Below are 20,896 nucleotides of genomic sequence, written 5' to 3'. Positions count from 1 at the left end.
TACTGACTTAAGTGACATAATTCATGTTTAATAAATGTTTTTTTCTAATAAATAAATTTTAAAATATTCCAGGAGTCTAATAGCCAATAAAAATGACAGCAGCACAAATAACCAAAATCAAAAGTCATGAGATTTAAACTGAGCTCTGAAGGGCAGGTAAGACATGGATCCAGTGAGCAGTTATGATTTGTTTCCATTGTTAGAAATTTATGTTTCATTAACCTTAAAATTCGTATCATTTAAGGAAAACAAGCTACTGTCCTGATTTAAGGATTATCCAAAATACTTACAAAGCACTCTGCAGCATCATCCATAAGGCCCAACTGAAATCGCTGCTCATCTTTGAAGCTCTCTGCTAGAGCGTGCCTTATGTTATCCGAGGGAAGTGCTTTTTCTCGACTATGTTGAAACTGTGCAAATATATTCTGGGGACCAACAAGTACATCAGTAAGTGTAAAAGCCAACCACTAAAGAAACATGTCAGTAACTTCATAATAACACAGTGAAACTCACAGCTATACCCAGAAACTAGTAGTCTTTTGCTCTAAAATTCCATATAAAGATTATTTGTCTCAGTAATGTACAGAAATGGTTGCCCCAGTCTCGAAATCAAATGTTAGTGTGCACAGAATTCTCAGTTCCCATCCTCGAGGTTTCTAATTGAGTATGCTGAAGTGAGGACAATTTTTAACTGTTCCCCAGCTTATTCTGATCTAAACTGTTTAAAGAAGAGTTCTGAGATAAGTTGCTGTAAGTCTAAAAGTATGCTATAAGGAATTAAAATTATGTTAACCAAAAATAAATACATAATCACATAAAAATTAGTAGGAACTCACTAGTCTTTTAAGAAAAGTAGCTGGGGGCACCTGAATGGCTCAGTTGGTTAAGCATCTGCCTGCCTGCCCTAAGCTCAGGTCATGATCTCACGGTTCTGGGACTGAGCCTGGCATCAGGCAGGAGTCTGCTTCTCCCTCTCCCACTGTCCCTCCCCTGATTCCTTCTCTCTCTCTCTCAAATAAATAAATAAAATCTTAAAAACAAAAAATGTAGCTTAAATGAACTTTAATAATTTTTTTCTTCCTAAATAAACCCCAGAAAATGACAAACCCTGGTTTAAAAATAAACAAACATCAAATAACTTCAATACAATGAAAATTTCCCACTATTTAAATTTGCCTCTAAAAACTGACACTCTACAATTTGCATGAAGTCAGAAAAGATGAGCCACCCAGGCATCCCTGACTTTTAATTTTTAAAGAAAAATTTTTTTTCAAATTATCAGTTTTCCTCACTTTGAGCATTTCTAACCCAAGCCTAAGAAATACTGGAAACACTCAAGAACATATGATTATAGGTGTTAATCTGGTTTTTCATTTTCCTTATTGAGTTCAAATAAGATAAACTTTTTAATAAGTTCCAATTTTATGACAACCATCTTATGTGGGGGAAAGTGGAGGGGAAATAGGTTTTCAGTCACAACCTACTAAACAAGGATTGGCCTTATTAAATTCTTAATTAGCCTAAGGGGTATGTTACCTCAAAAACATTTTTTTTTCCTCAGATCAATATATGGTAGGGTAGGAAAACATTTTAAAAATCTGTTTCACTACTTCCAAAATATGTACTTTATAAATAAATAAAAAATTGAAGAATAATGATGCTAAATGGTATTAGATATCCAGATCTATAATTTTCTAATTATAATTACAAAATGAAAAAATAAAAATTTTCAGATGTCACTGGTTATTCAGGTAATTAGCTTTTCAAGATAATGCTTGAAATATTAATCCTACGCCTGAATGTCACTCATTTGTTATCTGTTTTCTGACTGTTTAGTATATGTGAGGCACCTTCACTAGAAAACAGAAAAACCCTGCCCCCTCATGGGGCACAGAGTCTAGTTATAGTAAGGAGAAAGTAAGTAATTATATAGTATGTCAGTATGTGATAAAACAGAGAAAAATAAAGAAATAAAATACAAGAGAGAAAAATAAGGTATTAGAAATAGAGATACTGAGAGTAAGAAGGAGGTTAACTATTACCTAGGGTAGTCAGGGAAGGCCTTACTGATGTCCTCATTTGAAGACTGGCATAAAGGAAACAGGGTCTTAGCCACAAAAACATCTAGAAGAAAAGCACTGTAGACAAAAGGAATAATAAAGAAAATAGTCAGAGATGGAAGCCAGCTCTGAGAAACTGCAAGAGGCAGCCAGTCTGGCTAAAGTGCAGTATCTGAGACAGTGAGAGAGAGAGAGAGAGAGTGAGTTTTGGGCTAGTGGGGAGGCAGGCAGGTGATTGTGTAAGGCTATGAAAGATTCAGGCTAGAAATTTTAACTATACTCATTTTACAATTGGACAAAATACTCAAAATTGACTGTGGTGTAAATAAAATGTGATACTGTAATCTGATCTAAGTTCATTCTTCATCCCCTAACAATAACCCTATTTTGCCAGTTTCTAAAAAAGAGAATATAAACTTGCCTTCTTTGGTGATTTATATTCAGGAGTATAAATCAAAATAAAGCAGGAAAATGGCACTTTATTTTCTTGCATGTATATGCGTGTGTGAGTATTCAAGAATGTAAAAGAATGAAATATTTATCTCTGAAACATGCTAATAAAATTTTAAATTCTTGGGCAAATTTCAATGACATAAATGAGATGCTAATACATTCATGACTCCCTGTTTCTACCTTTGCCTCTCTTCTATTTATTCCCATCCAAGTAGCCAAAGAGATCTAGTCCAAACATTCTATCTAGTTAAAACAGATTATATCACTCTTCCACTCGAAACAATCCAGAGACTTCCTAAATTACTCAGGAGAAAAAGCCAAGGTCCTAACAAAGGTCTAGAAGGAACTACACAATATGGACTCCTGTTCCAGTTATTTATTGCTCCATAACAAACCACCGTAAAACTTAGTTACTAAAAATAACATTTACTATGATTACAAATCATTAATTTTGGTAAGGACAACTCAACTCTGCTCCATTAATTTTGGTAAATACAACTCGACACTGGGACCTAGAACAATCTGAAGGTTGCTCACTTACACTGAACAGTTGATGCTGGTTGTTAACACTGCCTGTCCACTTAGACTTCTGGTTTAGTTGGGGCTAACCTGGCTTCCTCACTTCATGACAGCTCACTCCCAAGAATGACAGCCCAACAGACAGAGCCAGATGGAAATTTTATCACCTTTTCAAATCTAACCTAACCTCAGATGTCTGCAGTGTCATTTCTGCCATTCTATTTGGTGGGAATGAATCCTTAAGGCCAGTCGATATTCAAAGAATAGACTCCGCTTTTTGATAGAAAGGGTGCAGAAGAGGGGCATGTGGGTTGCTCAGTTGGTTAGGTGTCCAACTCTAGATTTCAGCTCAAGTCATGAGCTCAGGGCTCTGAAATCAAGCCCCATGTCGGGCCCCATCCTGGGCATGAGAGCCTGTCTAGAATTCGGTCTCCCTCTCTCTCTCTGCCCCTCTCCTGCTCATGCTCTTTCTTAAAAAACAAAACAAAATAAAACTGCAAAGAATGTGCAGACATGTTTTATTTTATTTTTAAAGATTTTATCTATTTATTTATTTATTTATTTTGAGCTCATGGGAAGGGTGGGGAGGGAGAATGGAAGAGAACAAAACCTCAAGCAGCAGCCTGCTGAGCACGGAGCCCAAGGTGAAGCTCCTCGATGTCATGACACTGAGATCATGACACCAGCCAAAAGTAAGAGTCTGACACTTAACCAACTCAATCACCCACAAACCCCTGCAGACAGGTTTTAAAATAACCACAACTCACCTTACTTCTGAGCTCACCTCTTATCAGTCTTCCCCTTACTCACAAAGCTTCTGACACCCAGGTTTCCTTGAATATGTCACGTACATCCACCTCGGGGTCTTTGCAGTTACTGTTTCCCTGCTTGCCTGGAATGCTTCACTCCATCATCTTTTCAGGTAATGGTTTAACTTTCCCAGTGAGGCTTTCCTGACTATTCAACACACTCTATTATTCCCTTTCCCTGATTTATTTTTCCCCCTTTGTAGTTACTACCATCTAACACACTTTATATTTTGCTTACTTGTTTTCTCCTCCCCATAAGAATATAAGCTCCATGAGAACAGTTTTTATCACCTTGTTCACTGCTGTATCATCAGTAACCAAAGCAGTGCACAAAATTCAGTAGTAGTTCAAAATCCATTTCATAAAATGAAAAAAGAATTGTTCCAAAATTATGAAAAATGTAATATTCTTAACATTTTTATACTACTTAGAATATTAATTTTAACTTTCTTTACATAAGAGTGGGGAAAAAATCCATACACTTGAATAAATCAACTTTAAGAATTCACCTTCAAAGCTCTAAGTCACTTGACAATGAACTTTAATTTCAAGTAAACTGACCAAATAAACTATCAAATAAAATTAAATTTTTGGCAAAACAATTAATAGCAATTTTCCATAATATTAAAAGGTTACCTTCAATGCACAAAATATGCAGGCATCTCCCTGACAAACATGTCCAGTTAGAACCCGCAAGCTCCTTCGGAATATATCCAATTGCCATAAAACCTAAAAAATTATAAGAAAGAAACAGTGAAGAAAGAAATACAGTAAGATTTTTCTCCCTATGATAAAAGACAGATTTGATTTAGACTGCAGAAGGCTAACAACTTCTTTTAATCTCTGGTGCACAATCAGACATATATAAGCACTGAAACAGCAACTATGAAACTGCTATACACATGCAATGAATACATAAAGGAGAGATTTAGAAGGTATTCCTATTGATTCACATGTAAAAACTGACAGGTAGAGAGTTAAGAAAAAACTAATTCCTCAGTTAAGGATTTTATATGAACAGGAAACATGGGACACTGAATTTAGGTCTTGGCGGTGACATGAAAGAGGAAGTGATTGTAATACTTGGAACAGACTGAACTTTAGGAAGGAAATATAATTGGAGTTGAAAGCCAGGGTGTATCAAATAAGGGTCAGTAAGTTACAGCCAGAAAAAAGGGTGAGCAGAGGCTTGTGGCCTTGTGTATTGAATGACAAGGCGGCCAGCTGTGTGGTAACAGGGGGACAGTACAGTAAAATGCATCAGTTAAGGAATAATATGAATATAATTTGCTGCAATTATCCATTCATCATTTGCTACTAAAAGAAAAAAGCAAACAAAAAACACTAAGTGTTTAAATAAAATCAGTCCAGTATTTAAAATCTAAAAAAATCTGAAAACTATAAAGTGAGGATAATTCTGCCTGCCTCATGGTGTTCTTGTAAGGATGAAACAATATGTACTACTATATAAAATGCTTAGAGGCATGCCCAGTACATAACTAGAATGCAATGAACGCCAGCTGCTATTTATTGCCGTAATTACTATTATAACAAACAGACTTCCAAGTCTCCCTATATCTTTCAGTCATTTCCTCAAATAATGTAACTTAGAAAATCTATTCATGATCTCTCATTTCTCCCAACTAGAAACAAAGATTAAGAAAAACAAATGATTTTAACAGATATCCTATATTTTCAATTACTCAATAACTAAGGCCATTTCAGAATTTCCCTTTGAGAGCTGCTTTTCCTTAAAGAAAACTAACAGGATCCATCTATCTATTACAAATAATTCAGTGTTTTTGCAAAACACTTGAAAATGTCTAATAATTCTCTTGCATATCATACATATCTGATCATACTATAAAATATGTGACACTGGAATTTATTCATCTGTTAAGATGAAGACCAGGACAGCACAAACTTGGGAAGTAGCATAGCACTGTGCTTAGTAATACAACATTTGAAGGCCGACTGCCTGGGTATTCATTCTGGATTTACTGCTTATCAGCTCTTGGGTTGACTTGAGCAAAATATTATCTGAGATTCAATTTTCTCATCAGTAAAATGAAGATTAAAGTAGTATTTACCCCTTAGGACTATTGTAAGAATTAGATTAGAGAGAACATATAGTGTTCAGGTAAGTACCAACACAAGTAAGAACACACTAAATGCTAGTTATTAAAGATTATAACTTTGCTTTTAACTTAGAGAATTTAAAACCACATCAAACGTCATAACTACTTAATTATAGTTATGTCAGATAAAATTCTAAAATATTCAGAATATTTTAAAATTAATATTTAAAATTTAATTTAATATTTAAAAGAGAATTTAATTTAAATTAAATAAATATTTAAAAGAGAATTTAATTTAATATTTAAAAGAGAGTATTTAAAAGAGAATACCCTCCATAATCTGTTTATAGGGCCAGTGAAGTATCTCTTCATATGTAACTGGAATGTTTTCTGAATTTGCAAAATGTTTAAGTTATAAACTTATAAACTGGATCCAAACTACAGAAAAAATATTTTATGTAACTTTTCTATACATTATTTAGTATAATAGTTTATCCTCTCTTTTAACAAATCCATATCAAAAGTTATTCTAATTGTTAATCTTTATCCTACTTCATTTTAAAATATTGATTATAAACAACCAATGGGTAGACAAATCGAAGAAAAAAGTTGAGTAAAATCTTGCCATTTGTACCAACATGGATGGACTAGAGGACATAATGCTAAGTGAAATAAGTCAGTCAAAGAAAGACAAATATCATATGATTTTACTCATATATGGAATTTAGGAAACAAAAATGCACAAACAAGGAAAAAAAGAGCCAAACTAAAAAAAATTAAAAAAAAAAAAAGGACTCTTAAATAGTCTGGGGGATGGGAGAAATAGATAAAGGGGAAGAGTACTCTTATCCTGATGAACACTGAGAAATGTGCAGAACCGTTGAATCACTATATTGTACACCTGAAACTAATATAACACTGCATGTTATGCACTTGAATAATAAAAAGACAAGGGGAAAAAAGTGCTTAGAAATGTGAAGGTGTGTGTGGGGGAACCCTTGGGATAAATGAAAATGGAAATACAACTTTCCAAAATCTACAGGATGCAGCAAAAGCAGTTCTGAGAAGAAAGTTCATGGCAATATAGGCCTACCACAAGAAACAAAAAAAGTCCAAATAAACTAACTTTACATGTAAAGACTCTAGAAAAGAAGAACGAAGCCCAAAGTTAGTAGAAGGAAGGAAATAATAAAGATCAGAGTAGAAAGAAATGACAGACTTAAAAAAAAGAAAATTAGAAAATAATAGTGAAACTAGAAGCTGGTTCTTTTAAAAGATAAAATCAATAAACTTCTCACCAATAAACTATCTCACCAGACTCATCAGGAAAAAAAGAGACAACCCAAATAGACAAAACCAGAAATGCAGGAGATGTTACAACTGACACCATATAAATACAAAGAATCTTAAGAGACTACTATAAATGATAGGCCAACAAACTGAAAAACCTAGAAGAAATGGATAAATTCCTAGAAAAAAACACAACTTTCTAAGACCAAATCACAAAGAAATAGGAAATCTGAACAGAATGATTACAAGTAATAAAATTGAATCAGTAATTTAAAAACTTCCCCCAAACAAAAGTCCAGGATCAGACAGTTTCACAGGTGAATTCTACTAATCATTTAAAGAGTTGGTAATTATCCTTCTCAAATTACTCCAAAAAATTAAAGAGGAACACTTTCAAACTCATTTTACAGGGCCAACATTACCCTGATATCAAAACAGGAAAGGAAAGGAAAAGAGAGGAGAAGAGAGGAGAGAGAGGGAGGGAGGGAGGGAGGGAGGGAGGGAGAAAGAAAGAAAGAATATAACAGGCCAATATCCCCAATGAACATAGATATAAAAATCCTCAACAAAATATTAGCAAATGAAATTCAACAGTACATGAAGAGGATCAGATGCCATTATCAAGTGAGATTTGTTCCAGGGATGCCAGGTGGCTCAACATCTGTAAATCAATTACCATATTACACCACATTACAAAACAAAGAATAAAAATCATATAATGATCTTTAATGATCTTTATACAGAATCAGCATTTGACAAAAATTCAACATCATTTATGATAAAAACTCTCAATAAAGTGATTATAAAAGAAACATACTCAACATAATAAAGGTCACAATAAACCCACAGCTAATATTATACTCAACAGTGAAAGGCTGAAAGCTTTTCCTCTAAAATCAGAAACAAAAGTACTCACTCTCATAACTGTTATTCAAGTGCTAGTCACAGCGATTAGGCAAGCAAAAGAAATAAAAGGTATCTAAGTGGAAAAAAGTAAAACTGTCACTATTTGCAGATAACGTGATAACTGTATATAGAAAACCCTAAAGACTCCACCACAAAACTATCAGGATGAATTCTGTAGTTGCAGAATACAAAATTAACACACAGAAATCAGTTGTGTTTTATACTAATAATGAGGTATCAGAAAGAGAAATTAAGAAAATAATCCCATTTACAATTAAATCAAAAAGAATAAAATACCTAGGAATAAACTCAACAAAGGAGGTGAAAGACCCGTACAGGCATACCTCTGAGATATTGCAGGTTTAACTTCAGGCCACTCTAATAAAGCTAATATTGCAATAAGTCAGTCACATAAACTTTTTAGTTTCCCAGTGCATATAAAGTTATGTTTACACTATACTGTTGTCTATTAACCGTGCAATAGTATTGTGTCTAGAAAACAATGTACATACCTTAATTTAAAAATATTTTATTGCTAAAAATGTTAACCATCACCTGAGCTTTCAGAGAGTTGTAATCATTCTGTTGGCAGAGAGTTCTGCCTTGATATTGATAGCTTGCTGACTGATCAGGGTGGTAGTTGTGGAAAGCTGGAGTGGCTGTCATAATTTCTTGAAATAAGACAATAATGAAGTTTGCCACATCAATTCATTCTTCCTTTCACCAACAACTTTTACATAGCATGCAATGCTGTTTGATAGAATTTTACCCACAGAACTTTCAAAATTGGACTCAATCCTCTCAAACTCTGCAGCTGCATTATCAACTAAGTTTTTGTAATATTCTAAATCCTTTGTTGTCATTTCAACAATGTACACAGCATCTTCACAAGGGTAGATTCCATCTCAAGAAACCACTTTCTTGGCTCATCCATTAAGATGTTTTACCCATTAAAGTTTCATCATAAGATTGCAGCAATTCAGTCACATCTTCAGGCTCTACTTCTAATTCCAGTTTTCACACTTTTTCCACCGTATCTGCAGTTACTCCCTCTACTGAAGTCTTAAACCCCTCAAAGTCATCCAAGTTTGGAACTGATTTCTTCCAAACTCCTATCAATGTTGATATTTGACCTCTTCCCATGAATCATGAGTGTTCTAGTAACATCTAGATTCAGTCTTCAAGAATGTTTTCAATTTTCTCTGTCCAGATCCATCAGAGACATCACTACTTATGGAAGCTACAGTCTTATGAAAACTACAGCTATATGTAATTTCTTAAATAACAAGACTTGAACGTGAAAATTACTCCTTGATCCATGAGCTGCAGAATGGGTAAAACGTTAACAGGCATAAAAACAACATCACTTTCATTGTCCATCTCCATCAGAACTGTTGGGTGACCAGGTACATTGTCAATGAGCAGTAATATTCTGAGAGGATTCTTTTTTCTGAACAGTATATCTCATCAGCAGGATGATTCAGTAAACCATGTTGTAAACAATGTGCTGTCATCCAGGCTTTGTTGTTACATTTATAGGGCATGGACAGAGTAGATTAAGCATAATTTTTAAGGGCCCTAGAAATTTCAAAATGGCAAATAAGTACTGGCTTCAATTTAAAGTCACCACTCATATTAGACCTTAACAAGAGAGCCAGCCTGTCCTTTGGATATCTGAAGCCAGGCATTGACTTCTCCTCTCTAGCTATGAAAGTCCTAAATGGTATCATCTTTCAATAGAAGGCTGTTTTGTCTGCATTGAAAAATCTGTTGTTCAGTGTACCTAGCTTCATGAATTATCTTAGCTAGATCTTCTGGATGGCTTTTTGCAGCTTCTATATCAGCACTTCCTGCTTCGCCTTGCACTTTCTGTTACAGAGATGTCTTCTTTCCTTAAATCTCATGAACTAGCCTCTGCTAGCTTCGAACCTCTCTTCTGCAGCTTCCTTACCTCTCTCAGCCCTCACAGAATTGAAAAGAGTGAGGGCCTTGCTCTGGATTAGGCTTTGACTTAAGGGAATGTCATGGCTGGTTTGATCTTCTATCCAGACCACTAAAACTTCTTCCATAACAGGAAGAAGGCTGTTTCACTTTCTTATCATTTGTGTTTTCACTGGAGTAGCACTTTTCATTTCCTTTAAGAACTTTTTCTTTGTATTCACAACTTGGATAACTGTTTGGCACAAGAAGCCTCACTTTCAGTCTATCTCAATTTTTGATATGCCTTCTTCACTTAGTTTAATCATTTCTAGCCTTTTGCTTTAAAGTGAGAGGACAGGGGCGCCTGGGTGGCTGAGTTGGTTGGGCATTCAACTCAACTTCGGCTCAGTTCATGATCTCAGGGTTGTGTGAGATGAAGCCCCACGTTAGGCTCCATGCTCAGTCCAGAGTCTGTTTGAAATTCTCACCCTCTTTTTCTCCCTCTACCCTTCTCCCACTCGTGCTCATGGGTGTGTGCTCTCTCTCTCAAATAATACATACATACATACATACTTTTTAAAAAATATAAATAAAGAAGACATGAACTCCTCCTTTCATTTGAACACTTAGAGAGCATTGGGTTATTAATTGGCCTAATTTCAATATTGTTGTGTCTCAGGGAATAGGGAGGCCCAAGGAGATGAAGAGAGATGAGGGAACAGCTGGTCAATGGAGCACTTAGAACACATATACCATTTATCAATTAAGTTTGCCATTTTATATAGGAGTAGTTTGTGGTACTCCAAAACAATTATAATAGTAATATCAAGATCAGTGACCACAGATTACCATAACAAATATAGTAATAATAAAAGAGTTTGAAATACTGCAAGAATTACAAAAATATGACAAAGCCACCAAGTGAGCAAATGCTATTGGAAAAATGGTGTCCATTGACATGTTTGATGTAGGGTTGTGAAAAACCTTTAATTGGTAAAAAATGCAGTATCTACAAAGTATAATAAGGTAAAGCACAATAAAATAAGCTCTGACTATACTCTGAAAACTGTAAGACATTGTTGAAAGAAATAAAAAAAGATACAAATGGAAAGATAGTCCATGTTCATGGACTGGAAGAATTAATACTGTTAAAATATCCATACTATCCAAAGCAATCTACAGATTCAATGCAATGCTCATCAAAATAGCAATGACATTTTTCACAGAAGTAAAAATAAACCCAAAATTTGTATAGAACCACAAAAGTACCCAAATAGCCAAAGTAATCTTGAGAAGGAAGAACACAGCTAGAGGCATCATGCCTCCTGATTTCAAACTACACTACAAAGCTATAGTAACCAAAATGGTATGGTACTGGCAGGAAAACAAGACGCATAAGTCAATGGAACAGTATAGAGAGCCCAAAAATAAACACATGCATATATGGTCAATTAACGTGTGACAAAGGAAGCCAAGACTATACAATGAAGAAAATATCGGAGTCTCTTCAATAAATGGTGTTAGGAAAACTGGACAGCTACACGGGAAAGAATGAAACTGAACCACATTTACATGACATACAAAAAAACTTCAAAATGGATTAGAGACTTGAATGTAAAACCTGAAACCATAAAATTTCTAGAAGAAAAGAAACACAGTGAGCTCTCTGACATCAGTCTTAGATATATATATATAGTTTGTTTGTTTTGACCAGTCTCTTCTGCTAAGGGCAAAAAAGTAAATATAAACAAATGGGATTATATTACACTAAAAGCTTCTGCACGCTAAGGAAACCATCAACAAAACAAAAAGGCAACCTGCTTACTGGGAGAAGATATTTGCAACTCAAACATACAGTAAGGGGCTGCTATCCATAATATATAAAGAACTTATCGAACTTAATATCAACAACATCATCAACAACCTGATTAAAAAATGGGCAGGGGACTTGAATAGACATTTTTCCAATAGACATTTCCAAAGAAATGCAGCCAACAGAGACCTGAAAATATGTTTAACAGGGAAATGCAAATCAAAACGACAGTAAGATATGACTTCACACCTATCAGATTGGCTACTGTTAAAAAAGAAGAGAAACAGTAAGTATTGGTGAGGATGTGGAGAAAGGAGAATCCTCAGGCACTGTTGGTAGGAATGTAAATTAGTGCAGCAATTACTGAAAACAGTACATTTTAATAATGTCCATTTTTAATAATTTCTTATAAGACATAGTCCACAATTTATTTCTCAGCAATTTTAAAAACTATTCATCAAAATGTATAATAATATTTACAGACTGCATTTTAAAAAATGAAGTCAGGCTTTTTCTATCAGAAAATCTGTATTTGAGTACCTGTCTTGTTAGTGAAGACTGGCTTTGCAAATTAGTTTATGGCAGACATTTTACTATTTGGGCCAAGAGATCTCCTGAGCTGAAGAGATAGAGGTCGAAGTTCAGAGATGCTAAAGTAGCTAGAGTTGGCAGGGCAGAGTACAGCAGAGGAGAGAGCTGCACACAGGGTAAACACCACAGCTCTACAGAGGCTCCCCCTTGAGTATTCAGGCAAATAACTGTGAGGAAACTACCTGAGGCTGAGAAAAGAAATACCTCCCCAAAATTAGACAGGATAGTGCCCAGAGCTCTTACCTGCCGAGGATAGTGTTGCTAATAGTCAATGTAGAATGCTTCATAATCTACAGAGCATTAGCTAAAGAAGGAAGGGTCTTACCCAGATTAATCTATTCTGATTAATCCTGGAATAAACAAAACTCTGGGACTGCCTAACAAAGCTTAAAAGTAAAATGATCAAACAGCTTCTAAATAAAGCAACTGTATCCCAGAACAAAGTTCAAGAACATTCCAAGGCATAAAAAATATCTATCACCCAATAAAATAAGACTCAAAATATCTGACACCCAATCAAAAATTACCAGGCATTAAAATAAACAAGGAAATATATTCCCAAATGAGGAGGAAAAAAATCAGTCAAAACCCAGAGTGTGCAGAATGACAGAATTAGTAGACGGGTACATTAAAAAGATTATTATAACTGTATTTCATATGTTCAAGATGCTATAGAAGAGAATGAACATGTTAAGTAAAGAGTTGAAAGAGATTTTTAAGAGACCCAGTTCAAACTTCTAGAGGTTGAAAATACAATGTCTGAATTTAAAATATACTGGGTGGGATTAAGAGCAGATTAGACGTTGCAAAGGAAAAGATTAATGAAATTGAAAACAGTGTAATAGAAACCATAAAAAATGAAACAGAGAGAAAGAAAAAAAGACTGAGAATGAAAATTAAGGGAGTATCAGTGAGCTGTGGGACAACCCAAGATAAACAACTATATGTAATTGCAGTCCCTCAGAGGAAGAGACAAAAAAATTTGAAGAAATAATGATCAAAGACTTTCCAAATTCGATTAAAATTATAAATCCACAGATCTAAATAAGATGCTCAATAAACCCAAACACAAGGAACATGAAGAAAACTATGTCAAGGCACATCAATATCAAATTGCTTTAAAGTAGTGAAAAAGAGAAATCTTAAAAGGAGCCAGAAAAAAAGGACACATTACATACAGAAGACAAAGAATGACAATAGTTTTTCACTAGAAATAATGTAAGGTAGAAGTCAAAGAACCAAAATCTCTAAAGTACTGAAAGGGAAAAACTGCCAACTTAGACTTCTTTAACTAGGAAAAATATCTTTCAAAAACAAAAGTGAAACAGATTTTTTTCCAGAAACACTAAAGCTGAAAGAACTCACCAACGACAGACCTGACCTACAAGAAATGTTAAAAGAGGTCCTTGAAGGAGAATACATAGTATCAGATGAAATGCTGAATCTACATAAAGGAGTGAAGAGCAGCAGAAATGTAATAACCTTCATAGTAAAGATCACTGGACTATTCATTAAAAAAATATGTATTATATATACAATCATTGGAATGATATTATTATATACATTATATATATTATATATATATAAAATATATAATCATTGGAATACTTCTCCATTTTCTTTACTATATAAGTGTCCTTACTCAGAATTTTGTTATAACATGCTTTTCATCTCACTAACTACACACAGCATTTAGGAGCTACAGAATAGAGGGAAATACATAAACATAAAAAAAGAACTGGAAAAGGGTTAACAGAAAAAGATTTAAAGTGATAGAAACCCTTTCTCACAGCCTGATTTAAACAAAAGCATTTACTTCTAAGTCTTTTGGTATAAACTATTTCCCTATATTCAGTGCTGTTCAATAAATATTTTCCTGCAATTTTCATAGCACTTAATGCCAGTAAGATCTTTTGGCCCAGGCAAAAGAGTGTCTGCCATTTAAGGGTCCCAATGCATATTAGAATGCCAATTAGATCTCTTTCCCTGAGCAAATTACAGAACTTTCAAGTTTAACATCTGTCTCAGACAGAGAACAATTGAGAAAACAAATCTGAGTCAGATGTCTAATCATGTGACACATTCTAGATATGTTCATATCTAGTGAAATATATGTTCAATATTTCTCTTTCTACTGTTTTCAGGAGAAAAAAAAACAATGGAAAAATATGTGAGAAGTGATTTATTTTAAATAAATTCTTTTAAGGTATATTTTACAGTCAATAGAATAACATTCCAATATTCTAAATCTTCCTCATCTTTAATACTATACAGTCAATGGTCAGAAAGACATAAGATCCTACAAAATCTGGAACTACTGAATAAAAACTACATCTTACATAAGAAAGGATATTTATCTAAAGAAGAAAAGCAGGGGCGCCTGGGTGGCTCAGTGGGTTAAAGCCTCTGCCTTCGGCTCGGGTCATGATCCCAGCGTCCTGGGATCGAGCCCCGCATCGGGCTCTCTGCTCAGCGGGGAGCCTGCTTCCTCCCTTCTCTCTCTGCCTGCCTCTGCCTGCTTGTGATCTGTCTGTCAAATAAATAAATAAAATCTTTAAAAAAAAAAATAAAGAAGAAAAGCAGGTTAGCACATACTTGTTAATTAAAAGAATTTCAACAAGGACTGGAGCAAAATGGATCAATCTTCAATTCCACTAACAATGATGTCCAAATGATTCCAGAGAAGCAATTTAAGGTCAGAGTGGAGGCTGAAGGAAGTTTGAGTCCTGAGAATTAAAACCGCATTCTCATTTCAACCCAAGCTATCTACAGGGATTCTACTGGATTCCTTTTTAAAAAAAAAGTGTGTGTGGGGAGGGAGTAGTGAGGGGTAGATTAGCTGACTCAAAGAAATTATTTTATGTATTTTAGATACGTAATTTTAATTTACTAAGTAAACATTTTTAAATCAAAATATTTTATATCACAGTAATACATTATTCTGTTGCAAAACCATTCCCATTTATATTAAATAAATAATATCTATTTCTGTTTATAATAAAAAAACAAAATTCTAAGTCAAATTATCTTTGATACCATTAAAAGTAATATTAAAAAGTCATTTCAGGCAACAAAAACTTTATTCTTACACTTTAAGAAACATTAAACAAAGTATTTCCTGAAAAGCACTTTTGTAAATTTAACAAGAAATTATGGTCTCACCTGTACAGCACTATTAAGAAAGCAGCTGTTTTGTCCTGGTTCATTTAACAAGCCTTTGGTAGGGGCAAGGGAGAGCATACTTCCAGGTTGATAAACTTTTCCAAGATTGCCACCAGATTTCCGTAAGAATTTTACCCATGCCATTTTCAAGAAAATTGTTTACATTAAAGCCAAGAATTATATGTTTATGTGATATTTCTGATGATAAATGGGATGATGTCTTGAATTGTCCACTTAAATTCACTGTAGTCAATTACAGAAATATAAGTTTCCAAGTACCATATCTTTCCTGATGCTGTATATTTCTGATGACTTTGTCAAGCAAAAATAGGGTATATAAACACCGAAGTTCTAAAAAAGAAATCTTAAAGATTTTTATATGCATTAAATTTTATAAGAGAGTTGTATAGTTAAGGTAAAAAGAGATTTTTTTTAAACTGCTAAAAACAATGTCGATGAACGAATAATATTCTTTAAAGCACAAGCCATTTATCTTCATGGTTTAAAAAACAGATGATAGAAAAAGATGTTGAGTTCCCATCTGGCATGATTCCTTTGGCCTTTGGTTTTCTTTATGTTTTTTTAGTAAAAAAGAAGACTCTCTCTTTCACAAGTGAAGTTATCAAAGGTGGCTCCATATTTCTTATCAATGTGACCTCAAAGCAAATCTACAAGAAAGAAAATAAATGTTTAAATAAAAGCAAAAGCTAATCAAGAATAGCTAAACAAGAAAATTCCTGTTTTACTATTTGAAGACAAATACTGAATATATAACCATAAAAGGATTATAATTAATAATGTTCTAAAATATAAAAAAGAAAACATTATTCTTCATTAACAATTTTTTAAAGTATCAGTGTGACATCAATCACTATGTGCTTGAAGATTTCAGTGGTCACTGGTTTCATAAGGAAAATATTCTAAAGGAAACTGTAATTAAATTGGATCTCAGCTGGTATTTTCAAAAATACTAACTTTGTTGTCAACACTAAATTGCTTTGTTTATTAAAACAAATACACAGATACTCTATGTTGTTACCTGTCTTGCACAGAATCATTATTTTTCCAAGAAATTCTGTAGATTTTACATAAATTGGTATACATTAAAACTCAGAAGAAAACTTAAATTGATAAACAAATCTTAGTAAACTTAGTGAAATAAATTTCTATGCTATTCATGAATGCATGATCCTGAGTAAAAGGACTTTAAACTTCATTAAAAACAAGTATTACTAAAAGGTCTTGTTAAACCAATTAAATTTCCTTCTTATGTCCATTCACTGAACAAACGTTTATTGAACCAGTTACTGTGCCAGGCACTGGACTAATTTAATAATGTGGAAAGGCAAACATTAATACAATAAATAACAAATCATAACTTGTACTGGAAGAGTTAAGTGCTGAGTGCTAACAGGAAAACAATGCAAGAAAAGAGGATGGGAAATGTATATAATATGAGAGAGACTGCACTTTTAAATAGGATAGTCATGAGAAATCTAATTGAACAGGTTAACTCTGCACAAATATTTGAAGGAGGTGAAGATGTCACCTGGGAGAAGGTGTTTCTTCTAGAAGAGTGAATAGAACGCTTGGCATGCTGGAAAAACAGTAAGCAGGCCAATGTGGCATGAGAAATATAAACAAAGAGAAGCTGAAAAGGAGGGATGGGAAACAGATCATGTGGGGGTACTGAAAAACCTCTGTTAAGGACTTCAGCTTTAAACTCTTTTAAAGTCATGAGCTCCATTTTCACAGCACAAAAAGATAAGACAGAATGGCATGGATCAAAACAATACCATTGGTCAAATACCCACTAAAACAGGAAAGCACTGAGGGATAAAGCATCTTATCTAAAGAATTAAAGTCAGGACTTGTTTGCAGCCCCATATACTAGCTCATCACTTATTAGCTATTTAGTCTTAGATAAATCCTTGTCCTCCCTGGCTTCTTCATCTAAAAAATGGGGACAACAATAACAGCCCCGATTAACATAGGTTAAATGTTTCAGGAATTCTAAAACACTATACTATGTTAGTTGTTTTCTTTTTATTTTAACTCTGTGGGCTGCAACTTTCTCTAAAGTGATCCAAATGATTCCCAAACCTTTCATACAAACTAAGCTGTTAATAAATGTATAATTTTACAACATTAAGAGAGCTCTATATTGGTAGTAAATTTGTATTTTTGATGAAAGAATCCTTTTGAAATTATATTCTTTCATCACTTACTAGGCACCCAGTTTGTACCATAAACTGTCCTAAGGTATATGAAACAATCTCTACCTTTACTTGAGCTTAGTTTAGTGAAAGGCAAAGACAGAAACAGATAATTTAAAAATACTCTGGCTTCTATTCTTGTGCAAGACATCAAATTAGTATATACTTCTGGTTCCCTACCTGCAGCCCAAGTCTGGAGATTACACAAAGAAACCTTAAGGACATCAAAAGTAACTGGCTTCTAAAGTGGGAGGGAAACAGTAGCTAAGATATAGAGAGGGCCAAGTGTTACAGACTGGAAAGATCTTTCTAGTTAAGACCTTTTCCATTCCTCACTGGCGGAGAATTCCCACCTCACACAATGCAACAAAACAGGAAAGTTCAGCTACCACCCTACTGCCATCTGGAGGGTAAGAGAGATTGTAACAGCAGAAAAGCCCTAGATCACAACCAATTTGGGAATGGTAACAAGTATGTGCTAGGCCCATGTGTGTTCTGCCCTCACCCCTACTTCTGAAATAGAACAGAGGACAGCAGGATCTGGGGAAGATCATGCCACTAGGCACAGAAACAGAAATTTCTTTTGGGAACCAATGCTCAAGCTGCATCACTCCAAATCAAGCCCCTCTACTCACATCCCACCTCTACTCTCAGAAATCATCTGAAGAAACACAAATGACAGGCTAGTGCTTTCACACTTCTCATGTAAGTATGATTAGTTTGTAACTTGGTACTTGAAGAAAAAGAGGACCAGGCACCTGAGGAGGCCCAGCAAGGTGAAATAAAGGCAACAAACTGAACATTCTATAACACAAAAAACAGACCAAAGGGAACACAGATTTAAAATAAACTTACAACTGAAATTTTGTAGAAGAATGAGCTAACTAGCAAAATTAATAGAAGCAAAATCCATACTGAGTAGTAAGTTCAGGTCAGGAAATTTTCCTACAAAGCACTAAAGCACTAAAAAAGCACACACAAAGAACTAAAAAAGGAATAAAGAAGTGGAAAATATAAACATTTCTGAAAAAGCTAAAAGGCAGGGATGAAATCAATACTATCTAAAAGGATTCCCAGAAAGAGGATAAAGTAAATTGAGTAAATACTTTCAGAAATGACTAAGATTTTTCCAGAACTAAAGCCCAAAAAACTCAGAGACAAAACAGGTAACTCAAAAAATCCAAACATGATGTGGGGAAGGAAATAGGGTGAAAATAATGAAGACTTACACTGAAAAGAGAGAGAGAAAAAGAGATTTTCAAGCCCACTTATAGGCAAACAGAAAGAAAAAAGAAATTCAAAAGTAAACTTTTGTAAAAACTAATATAACATAAAATCTTCATAAGCCTGATTAAAGAAAGAAAGGAAAAGAGGTATATTAACACCAAAGAGATTGATAAATGAGAAATGACCACAGATATATAAGCAACTTATGTCTTCAGTCTTTGGGCAATAACTTTTAAAACCTAAAGGAACAAGTAATTTCCCAGCAAAATACAAATTAACAAAATTAACCCAAGAAAAAGTAGAAAACATTTTCAAAATCTAGAATAATATGGAAACAAAAGTTTTCCCATTGAAAAAGCCTTCTGAATCAGATGGATTCAAAGTTCAATTTTATCTAAAAGTTAAAGAACTGTTAATTCTAACATATTATTGCAGACCAGAGGGAAAATAATATACAAAGTATCTCAAATCACCCTGCAAATGCACTACTGGGTATTTACCCCAAAGATACAGACGTAGTGAAAAGAAGGGCCATCTGTACCCCAATGTTTATAGCAGCAATGGCCACAGTCGCCAAACTGTGGAAAGAACCAAGATGCCCTTCAACGGACCAATGGATAAGGAAGATGTGGTCCATATGCACTATGGAGTATTATGCCTCCATCAGAAAGGACGAATACCCAACTTTTGTAGCAACATAGATGGGACTGGAAGAGATTATGCTGAGTGAAATAAGTCAAGCAGAGAGAGTCAATTATCATATGGTTTTACTTATTTGTGGAGCATAACAAATAACATGGAAGACAAGGGGAGATGGAGAGGAGAAGGGAGTTGAGGGAAATTGGAAGGGGAGGTGAACCATGAGAGACTATGGACTCTGAAAAACAACCTGAGGGTTCTGAAGGCGGGGGGGGGGGGGGGGGGGTACGTCGGAGGAACCAGGTGGTGGGTATTAGGGAGGGCACGGATTGCAGGGAGTACTGGGTGTGGTGAAAAAACAACAAATACTGTTACGCTGAAAAGAAATAAAAAATTAAAAAAAAAAAGAAAACAAAACAAAGCAAAATAAAATTTTTATGTTGAATACATGTTGAAAGGAAAAGAGTTTGGGTTTATTAGAGTAAATAAAAAATATATTTTTAGAAATTTTTAAAAAAAAAAAGTATCTCAAATCATTTCATGAAGCAAACATAGCCTTAATATCAAAACAAGATAAACCTCAGACTAATGTGACTTGGATACAAAACTTGTAAATAAAGCACTAGCAGATATAATCTATCAATGTGTCAAAAGAATAATGTGCACTATTCAAAAGAATAATAATCAAGTAGGGTTTATTCCAGGAATGCAAATGTGATTCTATATTTATTCTTTCAATAAATACTTGGGAGATTATGGAGAAAATAGCTAACACAGTAATGTTTCTAAAAGCTGAAAGGTGGAAACAACCCAAATGTTCATCAACTAATGAATGGATAAACAACATACAGTATGAGTATGTGTGTATACATACTCACACAATGGAATATTATTCAGCCATAAAAAGAAAAGAAGTACTTTTACATGCTACAATATGGATGAACACTGAAAACATTCTGCTAAGTGAAAGAAGTCATTCAGGAAGGACCACATGTTACAACTCCATTCATACAAAGTGTCCAGAACAGAGAAATCTACAGACAGCTAGGAGATAAGTGGTTGCTTGGACTGGAGAAGTGGGGCTATAGAGATGAGAAGGGAAGAGTGAAAGCAAAAGGGTACAAGGATCCTTTCTGAGGTGATGAAAATGCTCTAAAACTGTGGTGATAGGTTCACCTTCCTGTAAATATACTAAAAACCACTGAACTGTACT

General features: G+C 34.3%; 1 protein-coding gene across 1 annotated transcript in view; it reads right to left on the bottom strand.

Moving 5' to 3' along the window:
* USP53 (ubiquitin specific peptidase 53) overlaps positions 1 to 16,269 on the bottom strand; it is a 50,754-nt gene extending 34,485 nt beyond the window's left edge. Inside the window, exons 1-3 of the mRNA XM_080797809.1 lie at positions 15,602 to 16,269; positions 4,478 to 4,570; positions 291 to 425 (exon numbers count right to left, since the gene is read on the bottom strand). Of these exons, the coding sequence (XP_080653935.1) occupies positions 291 to 425; positions 4,478 to 4,570; positions 15,602 to 15,745 (372 nt within the window). The 5' untranslated portion in view covers positions 15,746 to 16,269. The remainder of the gene's footprint in view (positions 1 to 290; positions 426 to 4,477; positions 4,571 to 15,601) is intronic.
* Positions 16,270 to 20,896: the final 4,627 nt, after the last annotated feature.

Source organism: Martes martes (genome assembly GCF_963455335.1).
Source record: "Martes martes genome assembly, chromosome: 2".
NCBI lineage: Eukaryota > Metazoa > Chordata > Mammalia > Carnivora > Mustelidae > Martes > Martes martes.
Note: the sequence above shows the minus strand (reverse complement) of the source record. Positions and strands in the feature narration are given on the sequence as shown.